The sequence below is a fragment of the Hyalella azteca genome, unplaced genomic scaffold (genome assembly GCF_000764305.2).
Source record: "Hyalella azteca isolate HAZT.00-mixed unplaced genomic scaffold, Hazt_2.0.2 contig16847, whole genome shotgun sequence".
Classification (NCBI taxonomy): Eukaryota; Metazoa; Arthropoda; class Malacostraca; order Amphipoda; family Hyalellidae; genus Hyalella; species Hyalella azteca.
In genome coordinates, this window is record NW_025946654.1 from 456,771 (window position 1) to 470,577 (window position 13,807).

A 13,807-nucleotide genomic window follows, 5' to 3' on the forward strand; every position below is an offset into this window, starting at 1 on the left:
AACTTCACAAATGCCGGTTAGTTACGCATAGATTATACACATGTACAAATGGCGGACGTGACACAAGCGTTACATAACTTCTAATTAAACTTCTAATTACGTACGGACAAGATCTCTAAACGAAGCAATCCATCGTCTCTCTACAATTCTGTCCTCAATATGAACAATCGTTGGAACCTAATTAATCAAGTCACGTCTACAGACAAGATGAAACTATGGTGCTTTTTAATGAAGTTTGAAACGCCCGAGGCCACTGCGTGACCTGAGCACATGATAATCGCACTCAATTTCTCTCTAATTAATGGACGTATGATTAGATCCGTCAGATCAGAGGTTCTAAAAATATGGTCTATGTGTTATCAATAAATATCAGAGATGGCACAACCTACCTTCATAAAATATCGAGCATTGCAACAGAAGAAAGGCTCAAACGCATGTCGAAAAATTTACATCGCTTTTATACACGAGTGCATATTTAAGTTGATCTGAAGTAAGTATACCGCTGCCTCGTCGCAGCGTCCGAACGCTCAATTTAATATTCTGGGTCTTAAAATGCCTATCAAAGACTAATAAAAAACGAGTTGCACTCCCGCACTTGCATCTAAATCAGCTGGTTGGAATCTCAATTCCATCGCAATTGTTTCGTGATGAATTTTTTACGAGATTTTACTGCTTTCAAGGCTTATCGAATTTTTGATCAACAAAGTTACGGAGACTGTTACGCGCGTTGAAACTGGGAATGCGAGTGGCAATCAGAAGTTCGATTTTACGGCATGAATGAAATAAAATTCCAAAAACTGAGGACTATAAAGTCACGAAAAATAAATTATTGATGAAATTGCAAACAAAGAACAGCTAATATCAAAGACCCGCGTCTACGGTGCTCAGTATAAAAAAAGAACTTATACTGCTACAAATGTTACAAAAATACTTTGTACTAGATCTTAAGAAAGGAAAGTTTTACTAAGGCTAGTGTGGCATGGTTTGGTATTGTAGAGGGTTGTTCTAAATGATGGACCAAATTGAATAAATTCAGATTTATTCATGCATAAATTTAAAATGATGAATGCACAAACCAATTGAAAGAAAGATTCAAAGTTATTTTTTGCACATTTATAAATGTACAATATGTGCCCCCTTGTGCTACACGTCAAACATCTAAACGGTAGCCAAACTCGTCCCACACGAGAAAGCATATCTTCTGTTGCTGCGTGTACCGTAGCAGTGATACGGTTCTTCAGATCAACCATAGTTGCTGGTAGAGGCGGGACGTAAACAGAGTTGCTGGTAGACGCGGGACGTAAACAGCTTCCTTCACGTAACCCCATGAGAAATGGTCACATGGGGTGAGATCAGGTGATCTCAGTGGCCAGAAGTGTAAAGCCTGATCTTCATTTCCTGTGCGTTCTGCAAAAGCTCTGGCAGTGACCGATTCAAAAAGTTTCGGACATCAAGATGCCAATGGGGATATATTGAACATTTATAAATATGTAAAAAACATCGAATCTTTCTCTTTCATTAGTGAATAAACTATTCATTTTGAATTAAATCCCGAATTTATCAAATTGGGTCTACCAGTTAGAGTAGCCCTGTATTAATTTCCCATTAATTCTTAATATGCAGTATCAGACCATGTTTTAGGCTGCTACAGAATCCCGGTATTCCCTGGTGGATGAATAATTCTAAATTGCAGCAGGTTATTGCTGTATAGTTTTTGGGCACATAACTATTGTTGGTTTCGATGTCATAGTTTAATGCATCAAACTCCATGAAGGAGTGTCTCCCAACTTACGACACACACAGGAGAGAAGCGAAACGCCAGTAATTAAGGACACCACACAGGCATTTCAACGATACATTTTATGAATACCAATCCTACAATTTTTAAAACTAATGTACAATGCACAATGGAACTTTGAGAGAAATATAAAGAATCGCAGGGGCTGAATTCATCAGGCACGATCAGGAAGCATTTTTTCTATTATGATCGTAACACACATGTCTTCATAGTCTTTAAATTAGAGGACTAGCTTCTTTGGGTGCACTTTCATCTTGGTCGTCATTATCCAGTGGGAAATGAGTTTCGAGCAATCCAGGTTTCTCACTTTCACTTTCATGCGAAATGGAATCCTGTGAGACGATCTCTGGCGTCATGGGTAATACAGTCGGGGAAATCGCGAACAGCGCAACCGGGTTGGACTGCACTCCGCTAATGGGTTGCGTGGCAGCTATGGTGCAAAACAAAAGACCATCGGACAACGACCTTCGATGACTGAACCTTGGACTTGGAATCACTTTGATCTCAGCAGCCTCTTCTATACTTGCTTGCTCATACACGCAAGATAGTTCTTCACGGGGATGAACGGGACAATTAAGTCTAGATGTTCCTTGGGCATCTTTTTCAATTGCCCTTTGTCGTTGAAGTCGAGGCTTGCTTCCACCTCGACCAGGGTGGCGCGTCACGCTCCCAGTTCGCGAGTCTTCGCGTTGAGAGCCAGTCCGACTCGACGAGTCTGTTTTCGAAGCGTCCGACGAAACAGATGACCTAGAAACACGCCACGTGGCCGTTGACGCAGTTGACGAATCATGTCTGGAAGAAGACAAGCTACTTTCCTGTGAGGATTTCCGTGTGAGATCGAGCGAAGCTGGCTTACGTATGTCCAAAAGGCGCAAAGGTCCTGGTTTCTGAGTCGCTCTCCAAGTGCCCCTCCAGTTCCAACTTGCTGCAGAAGTGGTACTCCGGCCCACTTCTTTCTTGGGAGAAAGATTCCTCCGATGGCCTTTTGAATATGTTCCTGCAGACAGGCGAGTCTTGTGGCAACAAATGAAATCAACTACTTGGCACGGCCGTGATCTTTTTTTATCAACGATACCACAACTGCAGGCTTCACGAGATTTCGAGTCCAAGGCGCTGTTAGTATTTACGGGGGTTTGGCGATTACTAAAGTTCGATGAGTGACGACACCGACCGATTCCTCTTGTGACGCGTGATTCTTCAATAGCTTTACATAGCATAACGCAATCTTTTTTGAACTGTTTAGTAAGCAGTGCGTATAAGAAAGGATTGCAGCACGAATTTAAAGGGAGAATAAACACCGTGAAAACTTTTGCCTCTTCTAAGGAAATGAGTTGCAAGCCGTAAGCGGCTGAAAGCGAAAAGAAAGCAATTGGAGCCCAGCATATAAAGTCTGTAAAAACTAGCAGCGCCATTCGCTTGGCGATACGAGAATCGTTGCTGTTCCATGCCTGTGAGCCTCTGATGGCACAATAAATTTTCAAATAGCAGCCCATCAAAATCATGAACGCTACTCCATTGATGACCATCAAGAAGACAACGTAACCCAATCCAGCACCGTCGGTCTCGAATGGGAGACACACTGCAAATTTTCGGTAGTCGGATACACCAGTAAGTGGCAGAACAGCCATGGTGAGGGCGAACATCCAACCGATGGCCATGATATAGGCAGCGTGGCGCAGGGAAAGCCGCTTATTGAGGTTCATGGCATGAATGATGGCATAATTCCTCTCAAGGGTGATCACAGTGAGCGTGTATACCGAAAGCTCGGAGCTCAAAACTCCCAGAAAACCCGCCAGTTGGCAACCCGCTGACATTTGCCAAGGGATGGCGTACATCCGGAACTCGCCGAGTGTCGACGCATCCACTACCGCTAAGAATCCTGCGCAAGAAAATGATGTTAAAAATTGAATAGTTCCTGCCACTGCGTAACTCACAGTTTGGTAATATCTAACGTAGAAACAAAGTTGAATGAACGTTGTTTCAACGAAATCATCTCACTATCAACTTTGGACGTCATTTGCCTGGAGGGTAAAATTTGAATTGTTTTAACTTGTGACACATGTCATTCATCTTCATATGGGTTCTCGATTTGAGGCATCAAACGTGACCCAATGTTAATTATAGATGAAGAATAAAAGAATGAGAAGACAAACATCAGTGCGCTCTTATAACAACCCAAACTATGAACATCCGGGCCCATACTTTCAAAAAAAGTTAAGAGATCGTAAGTTCCACAGCCAATCATTGACGGCCTTTCACGCAAAATCCACCAATCATAGACAAGATAATAGAACGTAAGTGCTTACGTTCACTTAGCGAGTTTTGAAAGTATGGCCCCAGATGACCTAACTACAGACAAAACTTGGAAGTCATGCATGGCTATTTGACTTCATCAGTGGTTCACAAACTTGGGGCAAATTTTCCCAATGGGGATAATTTATCAATTACTATATGGTTGTGGGGGGTTGACAGAAATAAATTAATGTACATTATGCTTTCATTGATTAATAGTTACTATAAGTAATATATCATTAGTGAAAGGGTATCCTGTTTAATTGGGTAAAGAATTAAAAAAGTGTTGGAGTCGCTGACCTAAGTAAACACCCATAAGGAAGTCAGCCATGGCGAGGTTGGTCACTAGGAACCTTGGCACGTCCATCTTGGCGTAGGCAGCAATGAGCACCACGACCACCACGCCGTTGCCCATGAGCGCGAGCAAGAAGACCAGCCAGACGCCGCACCGCAGCGTCCACCAGTCGAACAGGTCCCGGCACGGCATGAATGGGCCTGAGAGTAACGTTAAAATTTCGATGAATTTCAATCACCAATGAGATAAAATCAACAGAATTTTATGAATTAATATTATCTCCATGTATTCATGTCCTTTAATATTTGAATACTTAGTGTTATGCGCCAAATGATTTCCGAAGAAAAATTTTTGCGTTGAATTAAAAAACACAATAGTATGAAATTATACAGCACCTGTACGGGGATCTTGCAGGCAAGCAGGCAATCTGCTAATAAACCCTACAAATGATTCACGTAGTCACCCACCAGGCTGAGGGATACACTGGATTGCGTGCTGATTGTGCAGCTCTTCGTCATCCAAATTGGAGTCGGCGCCTTCAAGCTGCATCCAGTCTCTGTGATGGTCGTGATCATCCGCGGTCGTCGGAGTAGAAGACGGTGGGTGTGGTGCAGTGGAACGCAAGGAGTGGCCGATGATGGGAGGTGGAGGCGCCTTGGTTGTGTTGGAAGTGGCAGAGATGGTGGTGGTTGCTGAGGGGTAGCGACCAGCCAAGTTAACCCAGAGAGCAGTAAAGTTGAAGCTCGGGTGGACTGGGTAATCTAAAGGGAAGGTCAGGGACTCGCTAAAATAATGTGCATGATGTTGGTCTTTTGGATCCAAATAGGTGGGAGATACATGCTCGAAGCTACCAGCATGCTCAATTGCGACAAAACCAATTAATTGATCTTAGTAAGAGCTTCATGAGGCCACAATGAAAAATTAACGTCTTAATGTAAATGGACGTCTTAACGGTCATAAATGAAAACCAATTAAACACGATTGGAAATTCTGCAAGTTCTAACGTGTATCAATGTGTAGGTCAAAATTCATGAAGGCAATAAAGCCTTTAATAAAGACAAAGGAAGAGCGCCATAGCCAACGCATGATCACTTAATTAAAAATGCAATATATTGTTTTCTAAACATGAGATCTACATGCTGTAAAATGAAAGTAATACAATTCTTAGACTACACGATTCGCGACTTAATCAGCGAGTGAAATCAGATTTCTCAAATTGGAAACTCATAAATAAATTGAATAAAAATTATTGGAGGGACCGTTCGTTATTTTTTTCTGTAGTGAACGACGTGGAGAATAGTGAGATAAGAAAGTAAATAAAATATATAGTCGTAATACTTAAATTAGAAATTGAGAGATCATCTTGCAGCATTCAAAAACATTCAGTGATTCAAGCCATGCATGAGCTACAAAAAATACTAACATAATTTTGTCCGCAAATAATAACTCACACAATCACAATTAGCAAGATGCTTTGGTTGAAGGTTTGGAATCATTTGATACTTAATGATATTAAAACTCCTAAGAGGAAGAAAAAAGATCGAAGGAAGGATTATTGCCCATATGCTCGCATGAGCCTTTAGGGCAAAGTTAGGTGCTATTGGCAGGCTTGACGCAAGCATGTAAGCCAGTGAGTAAACTTCATGCTACTAATGAACTTAACTTTGAAATCAGCGAATGAATTTGGAAAGTAGGGCACTAAACTATAATACGAGCTGAAACTAATGTGATTTATTTATACATTAGAATAAGATTGTGTCAAGCGTAGTATGAACTAAATTGCAAGTATTACATGATAAACCCAGCATTAATAGAAGACTTTGACAAGCGTCGGATTAGTGCAGGGAGCAGCAGTGCAGCAGTCCAGTCTATACTATGCTACAGAAAATAGCAACTTTGATTTCAGAGAAACCAATCCAGTTGTGGGTAGTGCAGTTATTATGTTGACAAATGGCAATGTAGAGCCCTAAATAATATTGACACTCACAAGGCCAGCCGGGGTGAGAGTGGTTCCAGAGTCTTGGGTCATGGCGCTGAAGTCCTTCCAGGTTGAAGACGACGTCTTCGTGGATGCGGGGCGGAGGCTTGGATCTGGACAAACTATCTGTTCCGGGACGACCGTTGTCTAGGGCAACGTCCATGCTGGGGTTCAAAGAGTGCGAAAAATACAGGGAGTGAAACCAAAATTAGGTATAAGTTACAAATAGCTATATTGGTATCAGAGTATCAGACAGTAGTAACAGTGACTTATTTACGTCATGCGGTAAAGAATTCTCGACTCTTACATCAACTCCATAGTCTTATTCAAGTCGCATCTCACGCCTATTGATGTCTCACTTGAGGAAGGGGCAACAGTGATATGCATACGACAGCACGAGGCTGACGACGGATGGGAACGACTGGGGGTCTGGGAATTGCCGCAGGTGGCGGTTGTTGTGGACTTTGAGGTGCAGTACGTGCTCCAGTCCACGGTTAGGCAGCTCGGGGAACACGTTGTTGCCCAAATTCCTGTCAGGAGTGCACAATCTGAACCTTCGTTGCCGGATTTTTGAACGCCGTTATGATAATCACACATGAATTAAAGACTGATGACTAGAGGTGCCGTCAGTTTAAGGAGAGTTAATACTTGAGATCGCATGTCTTGAATGGATATTTTGTAGCTAGTGATGGTGCGCCACCAATGAAGAACGTGAGCGACTAAAGTGGAATCATTAGCGCGTTATTTGTGATGTTAAAAATAAATCAGATGACGAAGCTGACTATGAAGATGATAGAAAACATTTTATAGCACGAATTAATGAATATATTCTCACAGATCGTCAGAACGTTTACATTGTACTCACAAATCTTCAAGTTTCTTCAGGGGCAGGAACGCATCCGGATGAAGATAGCTGATGTGATTGTATTCGAGGTTCCTGAAAAAATTTATTTGTACACAATGGAATCTGACTTTATTAGATATAAAAGAAACCTAACTTTATTTCTTCTAATATCTCTACATCTATTATAATATGATCGAATTTGTATTTTTAGACTGAAGTGATGAGCTGTTAAGATAATTATTTTATGAATGAAGACGTTACCAGTCAATCGCATCACACAAAATAAAAGCATAATACTGGCTTCATTTTAGCCATAAAAAAATGTTCCAAGTTAAGACAACATAGATTTTTTCGTAGTCTGCAATGAGAAATCAAACAGAAGATGAGAATGAATCCAAATCAGCGCACGTAGTTCAGTGCATCAAATGTGAATGATTATTATGTTAGAGATGTCATAACTCCCTGTGCACAAAACTTAATTAAGAACTTTCAGTGCACAAGATATCATACTTTTCAGTGCACAGAATATCACAATTTTCAGTGCACAAGATATCATACTTTTCAGTGCACAAGATTTCATAATTTTCAGTGCACAAGATTTCATAATTTTCGGTGCACAATATGTCGGAATTTAAAGCGTATAAAAAATATCGGAACTTTTTGCCAATAAGATACCGGTGCTATCAGTGCAAAAGATGGAAGAAGTCGGATCTTCCAGTGGATCAATGACATACTTCTTCACTCACAGAACTTGCAGCTGCTGCAGGCCGGCGAAGGCTAGGGGCGGGAGGGCTGTGATGCGGTTGTGCTGCAGCAGCAAATCTTGTAGCTCCTCCGTGTCTCGAAAAGCGCCTTCGTGCAACTCTTCGATGCCGTTGTTGCTCAAGTCCCTGTAATGCGGTGCCACAATAATATTCAGCTCAACTAATTTCAATGATACGAAGCAACTGACGCAAGATGACTTGTCTGGAGTGCTCTTAAGTAATTTCAATACATTCCATACGCGGTAATAAAATCCATTTTTAAGACTTGTATTTGATTTGAACCGAAATATTAGATATGGTTTAAGCTAATGTCGGCAGAACAGCCCGGTAAGAAAAGTGACCGCCAGTGACCAATGAATGAAGGGTCTAGTAATAATTAAGCGAGCTCAGGCAAAGACTTCACCTTCTGAATTAAATTTTACGTACACGCTAAAAATATGGTCTTAAAATAACCGCAATCTCAACCCAAACAGGTATTTTAAAGCCTTGAATACAACTTAAACTTTGTTATTTCTGGAATAATTTGACCAAACGGAAGCGCTCGCACATTTTCCACGCTGACCCAGCGAGCGGCGTCAGGTCTCGACCGTGACATTTATGAGCCAGGTTCGGAAACCGAGTTGGTTTATACGGCGGCCGCAGTTCCGATATGTCAAACGCAGGAAACATCAAGTTGCGCCTCTCGAATGAAGCCTCCTCCATAGCGCGACACCTAACGGCCTCCTCCATAGCGCGACACCTAACGGCTTCCTCCACAGCCAATAAAAAGGCTCTAGTCGACCTCAAGAGCCATAAGTTTAGAATTCGACACGTGCTATCGAGGTGAAGGAAAGAGTGACCTAGAGAACCCATAGTTCAACACTAGGCTCGTCTAGTCTAGGATTGAAAACCCACCCGCGAGTTTAGGGCTTGATTGTGTCAACTTTTCTGACTTGTGTTATTTATGATCAAGTAACCAAAGGCACATTACACCACAGAGGAATTTAGATTTTATAAATATTGTACGAGCTTAAGGATGGATACAATTAAGTATCAACAGAAGTAAAATGCATGGGCACCTGCAAAAATAATAAGGCAGTTCTTCCCTACGTAGTTGTTGAAACAACATTTATTGAGCTGAACTTTTGTTAAACTCTTTTCGACTCAATATGTTGAACGCTATTCAACTCAATACTGAACTCTATTCGACTCTATGCTGAATTCTATTTGACTCTGTACTAAACTATATTTGACTCTATACTGGACTCTATTTGACCCTATACCGAATTCTATTTAACGCTATACTGAACTCTATATGACTTTATACTGAACTCTATTCGACTCTATGCTGAATTCTATTTGACTCTGTACTAAACTCTATTTGACTCTATACTGGACTCTATTTGACCCTATACCGAATTCTATTTAACGCTATACTGAACTCTATATGACTTTATACTGAATTCTATTCGACTCTATGCTGAATTCTATTTGACTCTGTACTAAACTCTATTTGACTCTATACTGGACTCTATTTGACCCTATACCGAATTCTATTTAACGCTATACCGAACTCTATATGACTTTATACTGAATTCTATTCGACTCTATACTGAATTCTATTCTACTCTATACTGAATTCTATTCGACTCTATACTGAATTCTATTCGACTCTATACTGAACTCTATTTGACTCTATACTGAACTCTATTTGACTCTATACTGAACTCTATTTGACTCTATACTGAACTCTATTTGACTCTATACTGAACTCTATTTGACTCTATACTGATCTCTATTTGACTCTATACTGATCTCTATTTGACTCTATACTGATCTCTATTTGACTCTATACTGAACTCTATTTGACTCTATACTGATCTCTATTTGACTCTATACTTAACTCTATTTGACACTACTGAACTCTATTTGACTCTATACTGAACTTGATTCGATAGTTACTCTATATTGAATTATATTACATATTAAATTCTAATTATCTCCATACTGAACTCTATTTAATTTAAATAAACTTAATTTATTTTAAATATAAATAAATTTAAATAGACTGGAATTTATTGGAATAGTTCCCTTAAATAACACCCAGAACAAGTTTTTAATAAGAGCGAGGATGATCCTAGAAGTATGCGCGCTTTCGATTTGGTGGTCGCTAGATCTTTGCGTTATATACTCCCTCTTTGTTTGTCGTAAATAAACTAAGCAAGTTATGCCATCAGAACTCGAATCTATTGCTCAAGTTTCGACAATGGCGCTCTATTGCCGTCTTCTGCCGAGCCGTGACGACTTTAACAAATTAAGGGAACTTTATTCGCCTATATTAAGATAACTGCTTTTGCTGAAGGCCTCTCAGTTTCTTATGGCCCGCGTGCGAAGAACATCTCAGGAAGGTTGCAGTTCACTATTGGTCCACATGACGGCGTCTGAAACGGTGAAAAAAGTACAGGCTTTGGCTGCCTTCAGTTCATTACTGCCCAACTACAGCGAAGCTAACACGAAGAAATATTGTGAGCAAAAAAGGAGACATTTTCAGTGACGTCACGCACGACAAAACTATTAGAAAAAGACATGAAATTAGACCGCCAATTACCGAACGTAATTGCAATGAATGCATTCAAAATCACTTATATTTATGCTGATCACATTTATGGAAGTGAATGTTCTTTATTCATCACGGGAATTAAGTTATGTGACTACATTAATGATCATTTCCCTTAAGAATAAAACGATTGATTTATTTTAAGGCTAGAGTTCAATACAATGCCAGCTTATTTATACGAATTGTCTACAAACAGAAAACCCCGAACGAAACGACCCGTTAATCTCGCCAAGAGCCGCGCTCTCTCTTTGACCAAACGAGATTCCATCTGAGGAATCTATTGAGCTACGCTCATCTATGAAATTCTGTCAAAACTTGGGTCGTAAGCCCACGTGAACTGCGACGGTCGCGGGGCCAGACATGACATCCAGGCTCACATTTGTGTGTCCACGAGAATAAATTATGCTCGTTTTAGTAAAATTAAATCGTAGATAACAGAACTTGAAACATTATCCGTTGCATGAAACATGATGTAGATATTCATTCAACAGGATAAGAAAATATAATGGATAAATTTCGGATCGATGGATAGAGAGAAAATTTTCAAATATACGATTGTATTATCTGGAGGAAGTGTCATGGAAGCTTCAAACTTTCGCCTAAATGATATTTAGTGATGCATTCAAATATACATAAACACATGTATGTATATTTAATTTATTCTTATATGTGTGTATGTATACATACACATATAAGAAAAAAAATCCTTTTATTGTCAAGAAAATTGTGAAAAGTTTTTACTGTATTTCGTAGAAATCCATAAGCGTCATGAATGAAGATTCATGCCAGGCAAGATTGCTTCATATATTACGAGATTTTTAAGCCTTTAAATAAGGAATTCCATTGCCAGCTATACCACTCATGTTAGCCAGCGTAGTACCACCCTCTCTGCACTCTAAGTATTAAAAAATACTAATCACCCTGAAGCGCGACAGGAATAGCGATTGCACGGGTTAACCGTTTATTATTCAGGAAGGGGTATTATTATTTATTCATTATTCATATTTATTATTATTTATTTATTATTTATCATTTATCATTATTTATTCATATTTTCATTTATTTATTATTTATTATATATTATTTACTATTATTTATATTTATTTATTTATTATTCAGGTATATATGCACGACTTTTCTGTTGCGTTTGTAGTTATGTATGAATAACTCGACATAACATTAGTGTGTGTCACGATTACCGCGCTATGATCACCTGCACTATGCAGGCAGCAGGATGGCATGCCAGTGCACTGAAAAATTACTCGTTGTATCACAAAATTGTATACATTCGGGAATAAAATCAAAATTAACTTTGAAGTTAAAACTGGTGTTTGATGTACATGATACTAGTACTCTTATCCTTGTATTTGAGATATTTTCTTCCAGTGAGCATTGCACAAGCTAAATTTAAGGACTCATTAGAAAATAAAAATTACTTATAAAGGTCCTCGCAATAATTTAGTAACTCATAATTATGGAGCTTTTGAAATTATGAAGCAATCAATGCACAACAATTATTATCACAAGTAATTTGCTGACAGTGCGGCAAGAAAAGTATTTGCCGACAGTGCGAAAGGCCTTCATAATAATTAACATGACAATGAGTACTGTGGAAAAAAATTCAAAAAGTATCAGAGATAAAACGAGGCGTTTGACAGTAATAACTAATATGTTTTTTATGTGCGAGTATGCATGAATCCCTTGCCAATATGTCATGGTTCTCAACCCACATTTAAAAGAAATCTGAGGCAAAATGAAATTCAGCGCTAGTAAATAAAAGGTAATTACATTAAAAAAATAAGAGAATCTGCAAGCATTGAGGTTTGATCGCTAAAGCGCTAGTAAATAAAAGGTAATTACATTAAAAAAATAAGAGAATTTTGCAAGCATTGAGGTTTGCTCGTTAAAAATTCATACGTACAGCAGCTTGAGCCGGTGACATTGGGAGAGATCGGGCAGTTCCTTCAGAGCGTTCAGGTGCAGGTTGCTGGAAGACAATGTGTAATTATTTAATTGATGAACAATTCAAATGACGAGAAGAATGAGAAATTATTTCAGAGTTTCTGAGTATTTAATTAATAATTTTCCTATTTTGAGTTCAAAAAGTATCATCAACCATATACGACGACTAGTGATGCGGGTAATGGATAACTATTGATTTAAAATTTTCTAGTTTTACTACGTGATAAATAAAATAAATTCACGATTGCATATTTTCATCATGTTATGATATAAAATTAATTACCACCCGGTGAATAAGGAAACTTCTTTATTCTGATCAAGGGAAGCTATTAACCGTTGCTTTCCGGTTGGATGAATTTTACTGTGATTTGGTATCGGCAATTATCGGATCTGACGTACTTTCGAGTACGGGCTTGTCAACACAACGGCTAAGGGCACCAGAACCAAGAAATATTCTGTCATCACAAGAGCTAAGGGCACCAAAACCAGGAAATATTCTCTCATCACAAGAGCTAAGGACACCAAAACCAGGAAATATTCTCTCATCACAAGAGCTAAGGGCACCAAAACCAGGAAATATTCTGTCATCACAAGAGCTAAGGGCACCAAAACCAGGAAATATTCTGTCATCACAAGAGCTAAGGGCAATAAAACCAGGAAATATTCTGTCATCACAAGAGCTAAGGACAAAAGAAAACAGGAAATATACTGTCAACACAAGGGCTATGGGCACCACAACCAGGAAATTCAGCGAGTGCAATGACTCTCACAGACACTCGGTGGCGTTCGCTCTTCCGTCGAAGGGAAGGGAACGTTTCGGATGAAATGGCACAAGTTGAAGGCCAAGTGCCAAACTTGGATTTATGAGTTGCAGATCGACCGGTGATCTTTCCGATGGTCGCCAAAGCACGAACTATTTTATTATTCTTCACCGATGCCAATCAAAGACATGGTCCTTGCACCAATCAGCTTACTAGATATACAGTCGGGTATCTTTATACATACAAAATCGAATATGGAGATTCATTTCATGAAAATTCTAAAACTGATTGAATTAATGAACTAAATACAGCATTGATTACGAAACGCGAAATTTTTAAGACTGATAACGCTACGGGGGCCGTACTCACAGGCTGCGGGGCCGTACTCACAGGCTGCGGGGCCGTACTCACAGGCTGCGGGGGCAGTACTTAGACGCTGTGTGGGCCGTACTCACAGGCTGCGAGGGCCGTACTCACAGGCTGCGAGGGACGTACTCACAGGCTGCAGGGGCCGTAC

At 39.6% G+C, this 13,807-nt stretch overlaps 1 protein-coding gene across 2 annotated transcripts in view; it reads right to left on the reverse strand.

Moving 5' to 3' along the window:
* Positions 1-1,269: 1,269 nt before the first annotated feature.
* The window catches only part of LOC108680486 (leucine-rich repeat-containing G-protein coupled receptor 4), a 71,942-nt gene continuing 59,404 nt past the window's right edge, over positions 1,270-13,807 (reverse strand). Inside the window, exons 8-15 of one of the 2 annotated variants that reach the window (XM_047885066.1) lie at positions 12,489-12,554; positions 7,954-8,097; positions 7,229-7,300; positions 6,723-6,893; positions 6,373-6,527; positions 4,853-5,077; positions 4,391-4,585; positions 1,270-3,677 (exon numbers count right to left, since the gene is read on the reverse strand). In XM_047885066.1, coding sequence (XP_047741022.1) covers positions 2,014-3,677; positions 4,391-4,585; positions 4,853-5,077; positions 6,373-6,527; positions 6,723-6,893; positions 7,229-7,300; positions 7,954-8,097; positions 12,489-12,554 — 2,692 coding nt within the window. In that variant the 3' untranslated portion in view covers positions 1,270-2,013. Of the gene's footprint in view, positions 3,678-4,390; positions 4,586-4,852; positions 5,147-6,372; positions 6,528-6,722; positions 6,894-7,228; positions 7,301-7,953; positions 8,098-12,488; positions 12,555-13,807 lie in introns of both variants that reach the window. The other variant, XM_018169311.2, reaches the window with a different exon arrangement.